Below are 21,099 nucleotides of genomic sequence, written 5' to 3'. Positions count from 1 at the left end.
GTACTGCAGTCCATCATGGTTAATTGGCCAGAACACAAGGCTAAAACCACGGGCATTATGTGGCACGTTAAACTTTAATCTGTTTTTCTCGGCCATCAGTCAGCCAAATATATAATGATTTTCTCACACTGTGGTGTCAGTGTTGCTTTCTCTTCTGGAGAAAGATAAATGAGCAACGTCTTCCATGTCTTTTTTACCCAGTGCTCTTAAATTGTATGCTTTTTGTGTACTGACATTTAAACCGAAGGAAGAGGTAGTTCATCATAGCAATTACTGTTCCTTAAGAAAGCACGCATGAAAAAATATTCTGTTCTCTTCAGGGAAAGAGTTTGGCCGTATAACTTGGAGCTGTACTTGCAAATTGATCATTTTCATTTAAAAAGCAGTCATTTGCAGAACTTGACGATAAACGGGATTTTATAAGGAGAGTGAACCCTTGTCAGATGATGAGCGGTGAAACTGCGGCAACTAAAAAAAAAAACCTGTGGGGAGACCCACGTGCTGCTGGAGCTTCTCACACTGCAGTGTCATTAGAGCGCTAATATTTATGGCAAAAACGAAGGAATCCGGATTGCTTTCCACTGCAAGGGACAATGACAGGACACAGAAACTGACGCATGGAAGACAGGCAGACTTAGTGAGGAAAAAAAAAAACAAATATTTGATATAAAAATAAAAGTAGGATGGAAAATAAGCCAAATTAGCAGAAAAACAAAGAAAAATAGGATTAACACAGTACAAGTGGAGTAGTGGGCGGTGTTCCTCAAGGCACTAAACTAGCACCTATGCTATTTCATGCATTGTTCTCAGTTATAGGTCCGGTAAATATGGTTTAAACTGGTTATGGATCAGTGGGATATTTGGATAGAAATGAAAGATGGAGAAGTAAAGGATATCATTGACTATTAACATGAAAATGTAGTGCTTATTAGGCGATGACTGTAATTTATTTGCCAGGCTCAGACAATGTAGCCTAACAGGCTGCTGAGGCAGTCATTAAGGATCCACTGCTGCTTGTGTCAATGAGCGGATGTTGGGTTGGCAGTAAACTGATTATATGGTGTGTACAAACATAGACGGTACGTGATTCATCCACAGTGTCGTCTGCCTGGGGATGCAGGGGGTGGAGCTTCCCAGTCAACTGCTCTGACTAGTGAGCCAGCCCAAACCAGGCCTGAAACAGTCAAATTAAGCAGGCCACCCTGCTCCATCACGAACTGCATGAAGAGCGATTATGGAGAGACCGCCGCCGCAGCCACATGCAAAACTCAGAAAACTAGTCGAACCAGTTAGGGTGACATGAAAATCCTTTTTGAAGCCTGAGAAAATTCTTCTCATTCACCTCATTGTCTTTCTAAGCAGCAATTCAAAACCTGTTTGTCATCTGTACTGCAAAGTAAACCCAGATGACATGTAACTGAAGATAGTGAAGCATTGCCTTTTCATATAAATACAACACAATTTCAATAAAATCTTTTGTATATTCAAACATGAAAAGCACAAGAGGGTTTTTTTGAGGATGGTTATTTTCCTGGGGAAAGGGCAAATTATTATGCCTTCATCTCTCTTGAGGGACAAGATTGTGTTTGGAATGCAGTCATGCAAACCAACAGCACCTACCCATTAATTGGAACAGAGCTGATCTGGGACTAGTTACATACTGACTGAGAGCTTCCTGAAGCTCACTATGAAATTAATTACAGTTAAAGTAGGAATGATTTCACTTTGAGCTTCTTCTTTTTCTTTAAAGATAAACTTGTCTTGCAGGTAGCAGCAGATGCATAACTCAATGGTGAAAATCCCTGTCATACTGGAACCCAACATGGAAGAATACAGCAGCCCCCAGTAAGCAACACTACACTCCATGTGAGCCTATAATTTGAGGGGAATACTAAGGAAAATTGCTGGAGCATGTCTCAGTCAAGCTGGCAAAACAGGCTCAGATTCACATTTTAGTTGCAGTAGAATAGTAGATCCCTGCAGACTGTGGATCCTCGCTGTGTCCTGCAACGGAGCCATTTGCATCCTGATTGCATACAGGATGCTTGGTGAGACAGCTGTACGACTGAAGCAGACTCCTCCCTGACTTTTAACCCTTTGCACGTTCACTGTACATTCCGGTCCAAAGCCTATGCATTCATCTTTGTGACGAAACGTGTACGCCTTGTGCCAATAAAACACAGTGAAATAACAAGGTAGAGAATGCTTTGAGAGGTAGAATCAGAATCAGAAATAGGACACTTTGATTATCCCAAAAAATACATACACTACTGTGGTGAAAAAAACGTGGAAATTTTGCAGGCAAAATATTGAATGAAAAAGGTAAATAATTGACTACTGATAACAAACAGAAGTGGTTAAGAAAACATGCTTACGACTGGCATGCTGCTAGCTAAGTTCTCTAGGTATGTGGCTGTGTAAAATACCTTTCAACATACTTGGGCGGCATCAGTAAAAATTTTCCGCCCTGTTACTAAGTAAAAATGTAGAACTGAACTCTCTGCATAGCTTTTTGATAAAATCATTTATCGAGCCACTGAACGATGACAACAGCAAAAGCAATTAAAAGACTAAGATACAAGAACGACTTGTCTCTAGGGCTCCACCGGACTTTAGCTTTCCGGCACCAGACACAAGCACAGTGTTCTGTTGTATGTAGCCCCAGTGTCACAAATTAATAGCTCTCATTTCTAAACATCATACCCCCACTCAGTTTTCTTTTGTTCCCTAAGGCAACACTCCGCGTGCTTTTGTTTCTAGAACGGAGATTACTCCATTCCTTGTCTCTCCTCTCTGTCTGTCGCTTCCTCCTACCCTGGAGAGCAGGGATACTGTGAGCCGATGGTTAAAGCACATCCCACTTCTCCTCAATGACACACTCTCTCTCACTTCAACATGAACAGTCAACCTTCTCACCCCTCCCAAAGCAAAGCTATCCTGCTGAGGTAGGAACAGAGAGAAAAAACACAACGGCAAAATGGCCCGCTTTTGTCAGTCTGTTTGAACGAATGAGTGAGAGAGAGCGAAAAAGACAGAAGGAAAGACTGTTCTGCCTATTCCATGGGAGCATCTCATCCTCTGTGAGGTCCTGAGCTGTATCAGCTGATCTCCCCCTCCCACTCTCTCCATCTCCCTCTCAGTTTATGGGTTCAGACAGCAGCTTCCTCCAAAATTACTATCTCTGACCAGTGAAGCCTCACACTCACGTACACGCGCGCCCACACACACCGACGTGCATATGCAACATGCATGAATGCACATGCAAACGGATGACAACCCCAGCACACACGGCGCAGGCTCGCCGTCATAGATAGCCTGAGGAAAACACACATACATTAATACAAAGACACAGTCGCACACACGCACGCACGCAGCCTCCCGCGTGCATGTGAAGCGCTGGAATCACAAACGCAGCAGCAGAGAGCAGCGCGAGACGAATCACGCGGCGCTACCGCGCGCAGCACTGCCGTGAGCCGCCGGAGCGGGTGACTGGAAGCTGCCACTGGGACCGGGCTGAGGAGGCACTAGGAAAGGACTGAGAAAATCATTCTGCCGACGCTCCTGGCAACAAATATTTGTAATTCAGAGGATTTAACTTGGACGCAAATCGGACTCCGTACTGTCAAGTTTGCCTTTCTAAATCGACTTGTTTTTTTCTGGTTGACAGCAAGAAGCTTTTCTGCCGTTTAGACCGAGTGGATTATTAAACTTGATTTTTTTTGTTTTGCTTGTCATTTTCCCCTTCCATTTTCTTTGTCTTGGTGGACTAATACGGCGGCTGTTGATTGCGATATCAGACGACGGTGAGTGCGTTAGAGTCTCTGTCCGTTCGGCTCCCTCGTCTCTTCGGTGCCGTTAAGTGTAAAGGTATTTGGCTGGAAGGCAGACGGTCTCACTGGACCCTCCAAAGTGAAAAGTAAAAGCCGTGTAGAGCCACAAGAATGTCAAATTCATTGTTACACCGTATAAATGGTCGAGCACAAATAAATTTTAATGACTGTTGCCACTGACTGATTTGTCTTCGGTAGATTGGCACATATCGAGCAGAAATAATATGAAATAGATTTATGGCGTTTTATTGTGTGAATATCAGGCAAATTGCTGTCATCTAATATAAGCAGGAGGAAAATGTGATTATAAACGGGTGATGCCGTTATGTGTGTGTGTGTGCGAGTGGGAGAGAGTCTATCATGTAAGGTTTCTGAAATAGACTCAAAGCAAAAGGTGGTTGTGTGTTTATATAAGAGATATTCAGATGATTGTGTTCTGTATTTATGTGTTCATCTGTGTGTGAAAGACATTTTGCATTGTTATATATGCCTGTGTTTCTAAGCGTGTGTGTGTGCATGCATGTGTGCCTGTAAGCAAGAGACGTGTGCCTGTATGTGTGTGTTTCGGCACTGCGATGCGGAGGCATGTGATTCACAGTTGGAACACCCAGAGGACCGATCCTTGACAGATCAAAGACGTTGACCTGAATCCGAATGTAAATAATTCGCAAATTTTGCCCCTATGCTCTAAGGCACCAGCTCTCACTGTAAGAAATGGCGCACACACCCATCTCAGTATGCCTCTTCCAAAAAAACAAAAAAAAAAAACTGCAAGAACAACAACAGTACAATATACCATCCTACTTCCTGCAGAACTGGACGTGATATCTGCTGTGTTGGGGTTGGGGGTGTTACAGTGCATCTTTTGGATCTCATCTGGGGCTGCCACCACGCACACACACACACTCACAAACACACACACTTACACTGTTGCATGCCTTTGCTTCGTTCTAGCTCTGGCCTCCCTTTGTGAAGAAAGATGCTCTCAATTATTGATGTTACAGGGCCTAGCGCTTTTGTTCTCCTCTTACTTCTAACTCAGTACCTCCTCGCTGCAGCTGGAAGGTACTCATGTCCGTTTCTTCACCTGTGCGTGTCACTAATATTCTAAAAATCGAGACAGCAGGCAAGGTATACAATCAGCAAGTGATACAAATGGGTGAGTCCTGGAGCTCACACACAGAACTGGGGGGCAATGGAAGAGGTGCATCACTGGAGGGCATTGATTTCTGCTATGTTTTTATGCAGGGAAAATGGAATTATGCCTGCTTGCTGTCTGTCCCTTTCTACTGTCAACCACGTGCATCCACATTGGTGTTTGTTTGTCAGGCACACAGAGCAGACGCAACCTGAGGTGTGCATGCTTGACTGTGCATTGAAGCGGAAACAAGGGAGTGCTGTTCGGTGGAAGAGCATAAGAGTGTGTGCTGTGCGCGTGTGTATGTGTGTGTGTTTATGCCTTTATGGATGTGGATGGGCTTATTGTGTGGAGATTTGTGCTTGTGTCATGTGGACACTCTATTTGCAGACCAGCATTTCGCTCAGAGGGGATTAAAAACAGCAAAGTGGTGGTGGTGTGTGTGGGGGGGGATCTACACCAATCCCTAGCATGCCTATGACATTGGCAGTGCTGTATTTATGTGACACCAGAGTATTCGTGTCCATTGGAGGTGAACAGTGTTCTGAGTGGGTGACACAGAAGGGGCTGGGCAAAGGATTCTGGGATTGTTCCCTGTGTACGAGCCAGTCAGTTCTTGGCCAATCACATAGAGAAGGACTCGGGTAAATATGGTATTTTTCTATACCATTGCTGTTGGAAAAACAAAGCTGGGTCACTAATCCTAGGTATCAGTAACGTTGAGCCATTCTCTCACTGTACTTAATCTGTGAAATTGAATTAACCGGCCGCAGCAGCACGCCCCAAACAAAGCAGGACAAAAGCCGGCGAAGGCCGTGAAGAGGAGGGGAGTGAGCCGCTCAGCAAAGGACGAGCACTGGCAGCGTGTGAGGTGACAGCAGATTTCACTCATCCGCTTCTGGGAAAAAGAGGACAATGAAGGGGGATGAATCACTACAAAAGCCACTAGCAAAAGGGGAATGCAGCAGCAGTGGGAGCGAGACCGCCAGGGGAGAACACTCTGGCTACAGGCAACAGGCTGGACCAACCACTCAGCAGAGGATTGAGCCCAGGGGGACAAAGGGCTGATTTTTTTCACAGGGAGGGTGCTGCTGACACGCTCTTATTCCCACGCTTAACCAGGGACGTGCCAGGTTGCAGTAGATCTCCTACCATATAAACATAAGCAAGATATTGCAGGGTGATGATAACAGAAGTTGCTAGTGCAGCCTTAGCATCTTTTCCTTCTCCATTGTCCCCCCTCGGTGATGGTGATGGTGCACCAGGGAGCCTTGCAAATGCCCATATGAGGCAAGGCTGAGCAGGATGGCACTCAGCATAAATAGCCAGCGGCTGCATGCATTGTACCCTCCCAGGCCTTCCTTGCCTCACAGTGAGCGCCAGGTTCCATTCCCGTTTGCTACGCCGTGAGTAGTGTGTGAGAACGGATGTCACTGTATACGTGGCATCTCCCAGCATGTTATGCCGCATTGCCACTTCTTTTTCCGAAAGGGGACAGGATTTGATAAATGAAACCCACAACACAGGAAGTCCTCTGACTCTTCACTGTCCTCCTACACAGGCTTCTGGGACAGGTAACCTGCCCTGCGATGCGCCCTCAGGTCAGCCTGAGCCTGACAGGTTACAAGCTGCTCTCTAGGCCTGGCCTGCTGCCCTCCTTGTTTTAGCAGCAGTACCTTTAGGGGATGCTCTGCAATTGGTTCTTTGGTTAAGCTGAGCTTTGACGAGCACAGGGAAGATAGTAAGGAAACCTCAGTAATGCTCAGCAGGTACCTCCGGCAGGCCAGACTCTGATGGCTTCTCCCAGTGACCAGCATGTCTACACACGGCATGGACGGAGGGGGGGGCAGGAAGTCACAGGGGACAGGGTGAAGAGTGCATGTTGGGTCCGTCTGATGTGGTAATAAAGGTGAGGGATACGGCTGCCCAGCCAATATTGGTTCGTCCCTCAAATTGGCAGTGAAATCTTTGGCATAGAGTGCCTCCTCGCAGCTAGCCTGCGCTGAAATAAACTATGGCTTTCCCTTGCTCTTCCACACACACACACACACACACACATGCACACACACGAAAAGCCAGCAAGCCCGTTAGCAAACGGAACTGCACTGCCCCTAGCCATCCAGTTTCATGTCAGCGAAGGTCTGATCTTAAGCCGACCCGCAGGGGATGAGAACAGGCCGATGTACCTTGATCAGTCATGTTACGATCATGGGAGAGGAGCTGCCAGCGCTGGATCCTGCTGTCCGTTTGTGTGACATGGAGGAGAGCTTGTTGGTTTTGCCACCTGCTCCCTCCCCCCACACCACTGTACACAGCTCACAGTGGTCTGTAAGGTAATAGACAGGCACTGCACATGACAGCCCACATACGTGTGTTTGGGTGTGCACGTGCACATTGGAGGAGTGCGTTGTACATGTATTGCCAGGAAACATGATGATGTGCTATTCATCCGGCTATTGCCATTCCTCCTGTTTCTGACAGACTTACAATATATGCCAGTGTGCCTCTGTGTGTGTGTCCACGTGTGTTTGTGGGTGTCTGCCGACTGGTGTGTACCAGTTTAATCACCCCCTCAGCAACTAATGAGGGAGCTCACAGCAGGACTCAGCCCGGTTGTACTGGAACACCAAACAAGGAGGAAGCCAAACCCAGAATACACAGCCTGAAAATGAATCGCGTCGTAAATGACGATGGTGTCATGGTCTTATTGTGTCCTTGATCCTTCGAACAGGACACGCCGGATCTGCTGCCTGACTGGCCCGTCCCCTTCTCGGGACGCGGGCGTGCCAAGGAGCAGTGACAGCCAGATGCCAGAGCTACATTAGAGAAGGAGCCAAGCAGGAAGGACTGAAATGCGGCTCTTCACCCGGCCCTACCAGAGTCGCCAGGGGAGGGCGACAGAGAGCAGCCCCGGTAAGTGTTATGCAGTGCTCAGCAGCAGAGGTGACGCAGTGGTTAAACGGCTGGATTTGTGACAGGCCGAAACTCACAGCAGGATGGTTGTCCTTGTCCAAAAGGCTTTAGATTAAGTGTCCATAGAGCGCTAAGTAAAGAAATATATAAATGAAATGTTACGTAAACTCGGTAAGCTTCAGGGTAATGCATCTGCTATCAGCTAAAGCATATAAATCATTTAACACCAAGCTCCTGTGTGAAGCAGTGCAGAAGAGGGGCAATTCACAGCGAATGGCGTCAATGCTGAGCCATCCTGGTAGAGAGTGGTCCTTGACAGTGAGATGATTTCGCCAACCAAATTCCAGTCTCCTGGCTTAACGCTGTGGACCTCTATTTCAGCTGATAAAGAGTGGCTGTTAGATTCCTTGCAGTACCGTGAGCCTAGCTTGTGATTTCGTAGCTTCTCATTGATTTGCCATCCAGCAGGGTATATAAACTCAGGGCATCAGGGTGAGCGTGTGAAAAGCCAAGGCCGCTCATCAACCCAAGAATTACCTCTCTGAAGGTCTTACTGGCCCTCTAACCAGAGTCACCAGATTTTGTTACAAGCAGGTGCTGATCTGTCTGTCCGGCTTTAAGAGCCACTCGTGTTACGGGACACAATTATTCTTTCAGTGCCTGTGTAGGCTGCACCAACAAGTCAGCCGTTTCCGCAGTGTGGCTGGGTGCGTCTGCGCCATTCAGCCCTGGAGCATATTTTTATGAACCACAAACCATTTATATGTAACATTTCAATCTTGGCACCATTTTCTCGATCCCCAAATTCTTCTTCAGGCTTCTAAAGAATGTATTTAAAAAGACCAAAAACAGGTATGGAGAGTTAGTTGTCTTTCAGCCAGAAAATGTCCCTGCGTAACCCTGTCTTTTCAGTTTAACATACATTACGGTTATTTACGCAGCTCTTTCATCAAGGTTAAATTATGAGCATTCTGTAAAGACCTCAGAACTTGCTACACTACAGAATCTGTTTTACTTTTTATTTGAAGGTCATTTACCTAACAGAACCTGCGCATAGGGATGCCAGGAGTCAGGAGTTGGCAGGGGCAGCTTTTGGGCACGACAGTGGCACACCCACAGTGTTGATGTGTGAATCGGGAAGCTAGGAGAGGCATAAATCTGAGAGACCGGATGACCGCTCATTAAGTGCGGTGTGGTTGCTTGTGATCCTGTGAGATGTTTACGTACTCGCCCCCCAGTCCCAGAACCCTCACACATATGGGTCCTTGGATGAGCCACACCAGGCTCCATACACCATCCCCCTGCCCCCCTTCCCTGCCTTTTAAAGCCCTGAGCTCTGCTGTCTTTCGCCACGGCACCATACATATGCGCACGTACACACAGGATACACATATAAACTGCATAATTGTCTTAATGTATGAACCTGTGAGTCCTTTTTCAGAAAAACCAAGAAGGTAGTAAACTTGGGCGGTATTTAATTTTTAACATCACCATGCTGTCAATGCATTATACCATGGTATACGGTATTTTTTCAAAAGCAATGCTACTCCAATACTGTGAAATCCTGGCAGGGTCCCCCAACGATAAAATTCACCGGGGAGAGGGGAGGAGCATACCCAAAATACTGTATTATTGTCATACTGCCCAAGCCAAGTAGGCAGATGTAAATGTAATGGGTATTTTCAGTATACAGGAGTGCATTTGTGTGCACAAACACACACACAAAGCACATGCCGTTGTCACATGAGTGCTTGCAGATGCCTTTTAACGCCCTGCCATGTGAAAATGGTGTCGAGACATCGCCCTGCTTGCTCACTGTTCTCTGTGAAAGTGTGAGCATAGCAAGCAAGTTCGCCGCAGGGACCTGAATGGCGTGACGGCGGCAAAAGGCCCATTCGGTGCTGGCCGGGGCGTGCTTCCCGCCCACCACACATGCGTGTCCCATGAGCCTTGCTGCCCGCCCGTCAGACGGCTTCCGCACCCGGCACATGCTCACACACATGTGAGGGGGCATCGGGAGTCCTAGGGCGCCTCAGAGAGCCGCCGATCAATCGCACAGCGTGGGTAAGAGCTCATTGCTTCCTACTCCTTTCTGAGGACTCCGAGAGGAAGGCAGCATTGTGAAATTGAAGAAAGGAGAACTATAACAGAGCCATTAATAGTTAAATGCTAAAGCAATAAGGGACAGGCGGAATATTAAACAGCCTGAGAATCTAGTGGCAGCCAGAGCCCTTGAAGGACCTGCAGTGGAAGCTTGCCTTACTACATTCAGTAGCACATTTCTGCACCCTTATCAAAGGTATAATTAACTTACGAACTAGAGCTGCTATGTTAATAACACCTTCTTCTCAATGCTTTCTAAAAACAGAAGGCTTTTAGATTAAATATACCATACAAAAACTATTAATCTGTTTTCCTGCTTTCCAATATCACAGTATTTTGGGATTTTAATATTTGTTTTCAACGATACCTGGCCATAAATGCACTTCAACTATTTCCCTCCCTCTCTGTCTTCTTGTCTTCCCCCAACAGACATACACACACACACACACACACGCACACAGAGACCTATATTCATATTTTTGTGGGAACTGTCCATCCATGTGCTCTGTAATCCCAACAGTGACAATCTTAACCCATGCCCAGCTCTAACCTTAACCATATATAACCAAACAAAATACAAGCATTTTTGGTATTTTTTAGTTTTTTGATTGCAGTCACAGATTTTAATAAAGTTGAATTTCCCCTTGTGGAGACTGAAAAAATAGTCCCCACAACGTCAAAATAACAGCTTTTAATGACATCGTGGACACATTTGGTAATGTATATCTGACCCACACATACACACACAAATGTAGAAAAGCAGTCTCCCTAAAACTCTCACTTCCTTAATACCTCTAATCTCCTTTACGATGACTGCCCAGTGGATGAGGATAATTAAAGAATGGGTGATTTGAGGAGGCGTTTGGCGGTGCAGCCTTTGAATCGGCGAGCCGAGCGTGGACACTTTGGGCCAGCCCTCGCGGTTATGCCGTCCATGTCAGCCACATGACTCACACTCGCTCCTCCCTGAGTGGGTAATGATGCTGTTGAAAACAGGCCATATTTCTCGCTAGTGTAAAAGGACTCCACGACCGCGGATCCGAGTCATTTCAGGTGCCCCGGCGGCCCACCGTCCCACCTGCCTGCCGCCCCTCTCCCAGCCCCTGATGTTCTTCCACTGGAGCACTTTAAATAGAGATGCAGCAGTGGGGGGGGGGGGGGGGGGGGGGAGATAAACACTGCGAAATAGAGCGAGCAAATTTCTTGTCAGCCCCTCGCAGCTAAAGCACCTCAGATCGAACCCACAGAGCACAAGTCCCCTCTGTGTCATTAAAAAGCCAACGGGGTCCCTCTAGAAATCTGTACAGGAAGCCCCCCTTCCTGAACGGCAGGCATATCAGGCCACAGCGGCTACTTTTCCACCGCAGGGATGACAATCCACGTTCGCCGCTTCACTCGCGAAGCCAGGCGAGTACTATCTAAAGCCATCGATGCAGTGTTGTGCTGTTTGCCTGTACCACTGACAACATCCTCTTTAGAAGCCCCTCTGTGGCGCCCTCCTATGGGGAGAAATGGCCCAGAGAAGCTTCCGCCACTTGCTGTGCTGGGATTGGGTGTCTGCAGCGCCCTAAATTGGCCATTCGCTTCACCTGCATCTACCCAAGTGCATTATGGGTCTGATACTCCAAACGCCCCCAGTGTCAGGGGGAAAAAAGAGAAAGAGAGTGAGACACGCCCCCTGTAATGACACCCTGGAGCGCTGACTGATTCTATGCTTTGAATTACCGGGCACTGACAGGGCAACGTCTGGGGCAACCTGTGTCCCACTGGTGCAAACAGACTTGGGTTTCATCATCCTTGTCACGGAACATTGCCCAGCAGCTAATTAGTCCATCTCATGGTTTATTAATCTGCCTCTCAGACCTGTTGTGTCTGAGCTTTGCTGGCCTGTTTTATTAAAAGGAGAATGAATCTGGGGGCAACTACTGTCCGTATGAGTTATGGCTGCAATCTGCAAACCGGAAAATGCAGGTTGTGGTAATTAAAGGTCTCCACAATAATGCCGCCTGAGCTTTGGGGGAGAACCAGCACATCTTGTCTTTTGGGAGGGGGGGGTGCCTGTGTGTCACCCGGGTCCGACACTGGGCTCTCTATCACCGTTTCTGCAGTCTGACTTTCGTGTTGACGCACGCCGAGAATCACAGCAGATTTTCCATCTGATAGGAAAAACTGTGGTCCCAGTGAAGCCACATAGAGCATATCTAAGCCCCCCCTCCCCCCCCTTATGCTGGCTACTGCCGAGTCACGACACACATCTTCTCCACTCAGAAACCCACCCCCCCCCACCACCACCTCCACAGAGTGACACACACACACACACACATACACCCTCTGCTGTAGAATCAAGCTCAGCTTGGTGAAGTACTTTCAGAAACATCCATTTAGCCCCCTTGGAGCAGCCTCCCCCCCGCCCCCCCCAGCACACCAAACGCCCACACTCACAGCACGCAACGCCCCGTCCTAAGCTGACTGCGGATCCCAGCACGAGGGCTGCGTTGGCCACGGCGGCTCTCCAAGTGTGCATTGTACATTCTTATCATGAACAACGCAAAGCAGCCTCAATGCAGCGTGACTCAGGGCCAGCGAAGTGTGAGCGGCAAGCCGGGCTACACACCCCCCAGGGAGAGTCCACTCCCCCCCCCCCCCCCCCAGCCGACCTCTCGAGGTCTCAGCCAACGTTTCCTGGGCCACAGCATCTGGGCAGCGCCAAAGGCGGACTGCAGTCGTCAGGGCTGCATACGGCAATAGACAGCATGGCGTTGGCTCTATTTTTGGCCGCCCTTGTCTTAATCGAATCGCCCTTCAAAAATCGGTCCAGAATAGAAAGTCCCAATGCAAAGGTTGCTGAGAGCAAAAGCTCAGTCTTTATTATTTTCTGCGTAGCTGTGGACAATCATGTGACCTTCAACAGCCCAGTCACAATGCTCACTTTCTCTCCCCTCTGTCTCCATAGCTCTTCTCTGGCTGCTGGGGGCACTGGCTGGCCAGCTGGGAGCGGTCGGCGGCTGCCCGTCCGTATGTACCTGCAACGGCACTGAGGTGGACTGTGGGGGGCGGGGCCTGGTGTCCCTGCCGGCTCTTGGCCTGCTGCCGGGTATCCGCACTCTCGTGCTGTCCAACAACCGCCTGGCGTCACTGGCACCGGGGACCTTCGCCAACCACAGCGCCCTGGAGTACCTGGACCTTTCCAACAACTACCTTGATGGGCTACCCGCCACCCTTTTCCGTGAGCTGGGCAACCTGACGGAGCTGGTGCTACGCAACAACAGCCTGACGTCGCTGGACCGCGGGCTGCTGCGGGGCCTGGGCCAGCTCCGGCGGCTCGACCTGTCGCTCAACGGGCTGTCCACGGTGTCCCCGGGGCTGCTGGACGAGCTGCAGAGCCTCACCTGGCTGTCACTGGCCGGGAACCGGCTGCACGCATTGGAGAGAGCCGCCTTCGAGCCATTGGCCAACCTGCAGCACCTACAGCTGGGCGGAAACCCTTGGGAGTGCGACTGCAATTTGAGAGACTTTAAGCACTGGATAGAGTGGCTCCTGTACAGAGGTGAGTCCCCAGCGCTGGCTGCTTCCGTGTGCAAGGCAGGTCAGCCTCATTCCTCGAGTTCCTACGGTTCACAGACCGATCCAGCAGAAAAACACAGGACACCAGCGACTGCAGAAAATGAGAGGCATGGGGAAATATGCTAGTGGGCCCATGGAGAAACACGTTACAGTGGTCAGCACTGAACCCTAACCCTAAGCCGTTGGAGTTTGCTGAAATGCCGAATTAGGATTGCTAATGATATCAGCTATCGGTTAGCATTCCTGTCTGCAAAGTCCTTTGTCTTTAGATGGAAGAGTTTGTTTTTGTGCATCTGCAGCTACTGTAGCAGGTTGCTTGTCTGCTTCTTCCATTCTCTGCTGTAGGTTACAGGTTTAAACTCCCCCCTGCTCTGCTGCATATGTAGAATTAATTCTTGAAAAAACACATAAAAAGATAAAGGGGCCGTCTGCCATGTGAAACCGTGTATCTGTTTGAAGTTGACCGTAGGTCCTTAGCCAGACCTCATATTGCACCCTGGGCTTCCCCGTTATCCCCCAGCTCTGCTGCATAGCCTCTGGTGTTCCTTTCATCACTGTCTCATTTTCAGCTGTAATTGGGTTAACAGAGTTCATGTTTATAGCGTGCGTTCTCGCTGCCGTATCTGTCGCTTTATTCATTCAGCACATCTGCTCTTTTTTTTTTGTTTTTTTACTCATTTAGGGAAAAACAAAACATTTCTGCCTCATTGAGTTTTGTTCCCCCTCAAACTGTCACTCTGCCTACTTCCCCAACGACCAGCCTCTAAGGACTCTAAGGCACTTCTGCGCTCATTTCGCCTTAACCCCTTCCTCTCCGTGTTCTGGGGGGGGGGGGGCATGTAGGGCCTTGGTGTAGACCTTCACCTGTCATCCGTTTTCCAATAGTTTCAACAGATCTTCCGGCTCTAACAGACGAGCCAGTAGTCTCAGCCATGAGACGCGGCAGTCCTGCATTTACACGGGTACACTGAGCATCTGTTTACACTGACGTCACCTACAGGAATATGCTGCTGGATTCACATTTAAGGCCGAAATCTTAACCCTTATTGGTGACTCATAAAAAAACTTCTCACCAGATTAGAGGCTAAAGTTTCTTAATTTAAGGTAAGAAAAACAAATTTGATATGTGCTGAGCTTCCGTTCTCTTCCTCTCTCCCCCTCCCTTTCTGGGGCGGTTGCAGGTGGACGCGTGGATGCCGTGGAGTGCACCCTCCCCAAGGACCTGCGTGGGCGAGACATCCGCGGCGTGCCGGTGGAGATGTTCAACTACTGCCTTCAACTAGAAGACGAGAATGGTAGCTCTCGAGGCGGGAACACTCCTCCCTGCAGCAGGGCTGCCAGCCCGTCCATCACCCCGCCTTCAGAAGGCCCACCACCTGCCCCGGCAGCGGATGCCTCAGCTCCAGACTGCGTGCGGCAGCGGTACCGGCCCGTAAGTGTACGGAGGGCCATCGGCACGGTGGTCATCGCCGGTGTCGTCTGCGGCATCGTCTGCATCATGATGGTGGCGGCGGCTGCCTACGGCTGCATCTATGCGTCGCTCATGGCAAAGTACCAGCGGGAGCTGAAGAAAAGGCAGCCACTGATGGGTGACGGGGAGGGCGACGCCGACCCCGAGGAGAAGCAGATCTCCTCTGTGGCATAGAGAGGCCTGACCAGGAGCTGCCAACCCGGGGAAGCAGGACAGCTTCTACAATTTCTATCCGTTGGTCGTCTCTCTCTTGTTTCATCCCCCCCCCCCACCCCCCCGGGGCAGGTTTGCCGAGCTAGCTCTGCTTCTCGCCCTTTTCCTTGCTCTCCTGTACTTGGGAGGGGGTTTACAGAGCTGACCTCCCCCACCTCCCAACCTTTATCAAAATTTGGTTAAAAAATAAAAAAAGCCTTGAACCTTTTGCTAATACTGGAGGGAAAGCAACTAGGGGCCTGACATAGATTCCTTGGGACCCTGTTTTGGGGAATCAGCAGAGCATCATCCTTGCTTCAGCCCTGTTCTCCACGCTCAAAGCTCCTGGGCTTTCCTAATTTTCTGGGTGGAAAGGTAACAGATGTAGGATGTTAGGGTCTCTTCCTGAGTCCTTCACCCCTCCCCGCTTCTGGCTGAGTCTGCATCATGACGGAGGCAACCGGGCACTCCCGTATCCCCGTGCTCTCACCCGATACCAGCTCCCGCACCCTGGAAGGTAACCAGCTCCTTGACGCACTCCCTGCATTTATCCAATTGCATTGCAGCGTTCCCCTCCTGGAGTCTCTCTGCGGTGACATTCGTAACGATAAACAATATCATCTATTCTTACCCTCCATATCTGTATTGTATAGGATGCTACCATTACTCTTTAACATGTGATGTTTTTCTTCTGTAGCGTTGCAGTCTCATGTCATCGTTAATTTCCAAATCATTTGGTTTAGGAGGAATGATTAATCCCAGTAAAAGATGTTTTTAGAGTCTGTTAGATCTCCTCAAGAGAAAACTAATGATATAGAGTAATGTTAACGATGTTGACAGTGTGTAGCTGGATGCAGTTTGTTCGTTTTGTGTGTTTTAGAGCTGTGATAACCTAGACCTCAGTTCAGTGGACGGACATACTGGGTTCTTTTTCCGTCCACCGTAGAAGTATGGCAGGGACACGACCGCCTGCTTGGCATGTGACATCAGCGACAGCTCCTGATAGGCAGATAGAGAAGGAGAGACAGCTGTGGTTTAAAATTAATCCTTCCTGCTGCAGCCGTCGTGCAGACAGATTCGGTCAATCTGTCCGGGCATACAGACTTTGTTAGGCTGTCTGTCTTCGTTTCCTCATCTGCCACTGCACTGAACGCGCACTGCGCTTAGTATCCGCTCGTGCTGCTGGGGACTCTTCGCGCGTGACGTTCGATGGAGTGGCGTGACCGGATCTGACACCGCTCGCTGCTATGAGACCCGTTTTTAAGCCGCTGGGTGTACCGGGACAGCAGTGGTTTTGTCAGCTGCAGGGAACATGTTTTGGTTTTCTAATAGAGTATTTTTCATAATGATATCCGTGTTTGTCAGTGGACATTATCCATTTCCCATTTTGTCTGCATCCCTGCAGTTCAACCCCTTTATAACTTGAAGCACTGTCACAGGAACAGATAGCCTGGCACGACAGTTGTAATGGCTGCTTCAGTCTAAACAGTGTTCTAGTAGAATATTTAACGGTAGCACTGCTCGTTGACAGGGACTGCCCCGAAAGAAGGGACATAACAATACCCAGAATCCAGACAAATACTTATGTCCATAAGTATCAGTTACCCTGCTGAGATGAACTGGATAAGGGAAGCGTATCTTAGCAGTTTGCACATCCAAAATGACTCAAGCAGAACTGGAATGAGAGCTTGGTTTGCACTGGATCTTCAAAGGCACACCCAACATGCCACCCCATTCGAAAGTCTTCCGCTGCTGTGTCGCTCCACACTGTATTTAAAGCAGGCCGTATGACAGAAGCTCTCAGCCTGGCAGAAACCATATCCACACTGGGAGGACCTTATCCACCCCCCCATCACAGGTTGTGTACTCATCAGCTATCAATCCCCGTCACTGCACCACCCAACCCCCAGCCGCCACGTCCAGCCGCCACGTCGACACGACACACACAACAAACACACGGCTCCCTTGCCACCTGACAGCTGAAGGAAGCAATGGTACGGATATGGTACTGTAGGTATTTATTTCAGTATTTTCTCTGGCCTTGGCTGTAAATTATTCAACTCACGTCAGTACGATTGTTTTTTTCCCCCCTATTTGGGTGGTAGGTTCTGGAATAGTTTTTCAAAAAGACATTCTGTCTGTTGCCTGCATGCTATGCAAATCTGTGAATCTCCTCAAGACAGACTAGGTGCAGGACTGCTGGAGGTTGGGTTGTCTTAAAATGTTATTAAAACAGTGGTTTATAAAAATTAGAATTTATAAGAACACACTTAATCCTGACTGTGCTAGGGTTCATATCTTAGTGAGACTGTGATGTGATAAGAGGTTTATTTCACTGGCATAGAAGCAATAGGTCTGGAAACAATTCCTTAAAAATTAACCTGTTAGTAGCCGCTTCCTCTGAGTTTAGAAAATAGCTATGAATTGGGATAGTTTTAACTCACTATCCCAGTGGTGCTGTAGTATGGTCATATTAAACGACTGACCTTCAGAAAACAAAGGAATTGGAGACCATACAAATCCTATATCCCATATAAACCTACTTTAGGTTTTCAAAATGGAAAGAGGTTCCCTTTAAGTTCCCACAGCGCCACCTGCAGAAACTGATGGGAATGACACAACAAGACAACAGACAGCGTTCAGGGAAACACAAAAGTCTGCATATGTGGCACATTATTAGAGACAAAAGACTAATCTAATGCATACATGACATGTAAAACAATATCCAGATTTAGAGATTTAAGACTTCCATACATTAGAACTTAATGTGTGGTACCAGTTCATCAGTACTTTGTTGATATACCATTTACTAATTTGGATTTTTTTTTTAACCAAAGAAAATGCCAGTTGAATATCATGTGCAACTTCCTACAGCTGAAGTGTGTTATGTTTTTGTGAAGTGTGTCTTTGTGTCAGCTGTTATTTCATAATTTATCCTACAGATATATTTACCAGTTAACCTTGAACGTGTAGAAATACTTTGAATGGTATCTTATTAAACATAGTATAAAATTTATGGAATAACATAAAACCTGACAGTGACTCTGTGCTAAACCCGGTGTTATTGTATTGTTTGCCTTGTGACATAAACAATCATAGGAGAAAAATGCAGATAAAAGCTGTTGCTGAATTGGCCCAACCTTCTGTCTGCCCCATAGCGACAAGGTCAAGGATGAATTTGCAGACTTCTACAACTGTACAGGGAAGGGGGATGATTCCTGAATTTGGAATAACTCTTTTTTTGAGAAAATAGATGCACTTTAAATATGCTAGCAAACTTAATAGTCATGTAAGACAAAATGTTTTAAACCATGAGAGATACCCATGACTTTAATGAATTTGGCAGTGACCAAAGAATTATAGTGTTGCATAGATTGCTGCAAAAAAAAAAAAAACACTTAATTTTGGGGATGGGAGCACCTAGCACAGACCTAAATGAGTTTCTCAGTGTTATCAATGTGATAACAGGTTTCATGCCTCCTTGCCACACCTATCAATGTTGACCCCTACTGGAAACTCAGTGTCACAACATGCCCAAATCAAATTACTTAGTAAATGTGGTTTACTGTGGGTGGCCGGTTGGAGATGGATAGCTTCTTCTTTTGTAATCTGCTCTCTTGGTTTTAGACAAAAGAGAGGTTCCCCCTGAAACGGACTCGGTGCATCTCCTTTAACTACCATTATTTAATCATGTATTTATTTATTTGTTGGTTTATTGGTTTATCTACTGTTATTTTTTTCTAAAAATGTTATAACGAAGTTATACAGGATGAAACAAATTGCCTCTTTATTTTTTGCTCAAGATTACAGCTTGTTTGAAATACTATTTGTGGGCTGTGGAACAAGATATGTTGAAATTAATAAAGAATGTATTTCCTTAATTTTCTGTGTCTAGAAACAATTCTAGAGTGTGTTAACATGTAATGATGTCAACAGCAACCTCGTCCAATATCCAGTTTCATTTTGATGCTGCATTAATTACGGAAAAGCCTCTTCGTTTGACGTCCTCATTGTTTTTCCAGGCTCTCCATTGACTCAATAGTAATCCAACCACTTTATGCAGGGCAGTCAGTGCAGCCAGTTTGACGACCTGGACAGATTAGCCTCTATACACCTGTGGTTGAATAAACTGCCTAATAAATCTCAGCAAACATGTAGCTGTCACTGCTGAGTTACCAGAGAGAGAATGAGCACTTTCAGTGTGGAATAGAAAGCATCCTTCTGATTGGTCATCATCCAAACATACAAATATATTGTCCTACAAATACCTCATTCTTCAGCTGAGGACAGAAGATATGGCATTTATCTATGGTCAACAGTACTTGATAAGTAAGATCCCAGTATATGTAATACCCCTATAGGTCACTTGCAGAAGAATACTGTATGTAATACATAATAATATATGTAAGCATGTATAGCCTAAAAGGCTGGTTTTACAATGATCCTTACACCTGAATACAGAAATTGTCACTATCTGTAGTGGAAACATTTCTAGGGTTGTCAGGTACTACAGTTGGTAAGATCATGGTGATGTTGTTGGTTCAAGGCCCAGAAGGGCTGTAGGATCCTTGCTTAAGTAAATCATCCAGCTGTACCAAGAGGTAATAATTTTATGTTGGTTACAACATAAGGGTGTCAAATGAGTAACTAAATATAAAACAAATGTAGGGCATGTCACAATATTATCATGGTCTCCAATAATTAAATACAGTTTTCCCTTCAGAAGCCTAACAGAAAGGAGTCACAGACAGTGTGAACTAAAACATTAAAGAGCCAGTTTCCCTGCGTGTCTAATGACGGGATGAGATGGGCACACGCTTACATCGTTTAAAATTCCATCACGCTGTGACTCTTGGTTGACCTTCTCTTGGAGTTCAGCATGGCGCTCTCAGAATTAAGACTCTGCGCTAATGACAAGCCAATCGAGAAGTGAGTCACATCTCAGTGTCTGCGCTGCATCTGAAATGAATTGCCTGGTCGAAAATGTTTTTTCATTACACAGTGACAGGCGAGGTTTTACCTTCAGTGGAAGGCTACTGCGGTGTGGGGGTTTATACTGAAATAGAGTATGAAACAGTATATTGTTGAAATCCTGGTCTATCAGTGGATAACGTGGGAAGGTATAGCATCTGATTTGTTCAGTGGTATAAGCTGTTTATACTTTATAAATCACAGAAAAAAAATCAGTATATAAATCTCTGGGGAGACCATATCCAGCTTCTGTTTCATATAACGGACAGATAAACCATCCACAAACCCAAATCATATGGTCGACCTTTAAATCATCGAACGTCTAATGAACAACTATATGTGGTCCTGTTGTACTTTTCACTCAGAACAGTTGCAATTAAATTTTGACAGTGAGTCACATGTTTAAATGATGGGACTTTTAAATAATATTTAAACAATAAGGTCATTTAAAGAGGCTGCTTTCCTGGACTGCCCTTGAGCTTCTCGTAAGTGCAGTAGTCAGTTGAAACAAGGCACCATCCATCTTTTGATGATCAGCAGAGTCAAACGATACCATCAGCACGGACCATCACATCATGTCACGTGACCACACACACACCTCACCTGCCCCGCTCAGCAACACCATGACAACAGCAGGCTCACAAGATGGCCGACAACAGTTTCAGACCCAGTTCCACTGGATGCCTTACCTGCGGCAATGGCCATCTGTTTGTTGACGGTCACGGTCACAGCAGTGCTGGCGACAACCACATTCTCATCTGTCAGAAGAAGACTCAAATCAGCAGCCGCTTGACTCGTGGCATAATGCACATGCATCTGGCCGATATGCGGTCCACATGTCGCCCTCTGAGGTTTGTGTTGGAGCTAGGAATCATACACCTGTCACTGATAAATCCTCATTCATTCAAATTGAGGAG

General features: G+C 47.1%; 2 protein-coding genes across 3 annotated transcripts in view; one reads left to right on the top strand and one right to left on the bottom strand.

Moving 5' to 3' along the window:
- cacna2d4a (calcium channel, voltage-dependent, alpha 2/delta subunit 4a) overlaps window positions 1–21,099 on the bottom strand; it is a 76,437-nt gene that overhangs the window by 30,879 nt on the left and 24,459 nt on the right. For both annotated transcript variants that reach the window (XM_049009424.1, XM_049009425.1), the window contains one exon: window positions 20,872–20,940. In XM_049009424.1, the coding sequence (XP_048865381.1) occupies window positions 20,872–20,940 (69 nt within the window). The remainder of the gene's footprint in view (window positions 1–20,871; window positions 20,941–21,099) is intronic.
- lrtm2a (leucine-rich repeats and transmembrane domains 2a) lies at window positions 2,997–19,092 on the top strand. The gene is made up of 4 exons (XM_049009431.1): window positions 2,997–3,803; window positions 7,700–7,881; window positions 12,938–13,531; window positions 14,730–19,092. The coding sequence occupies exons 2-4, from the start codon at window positions 7,821–7,823 to the stop codon at window positions 15,191–15,193; spliced, it is 1,119 nt and encodes a 372-aa protein (XP_048865388.1). The 5' UTR covers window positions 2,997–3,803; window positions 7,700–7,820; the 3' UTR covers window positions 15,194–19,092.

Source organism: Brienomyrus brachyistius, chromosome 3, assembly GCF_023856365.1.
Source record: "Brienomyrus brachyistius isolate T26 chromosome 3, BBRACH_0.4, whole genome shotgun sequence".
Classification (NCBI taxonomy): domain Eukaryota; kingdom Metazoa; phylum Chordata; class Actinopteri; order Osteoglossiformes; family Mormyridae; genus Brienomyrus; species Brienomyrus brachyistius.
Note: the sequence above shows the minus strand (reverse complement) of the source record. Positions and strands in the feature narration are given on the sequence as shown.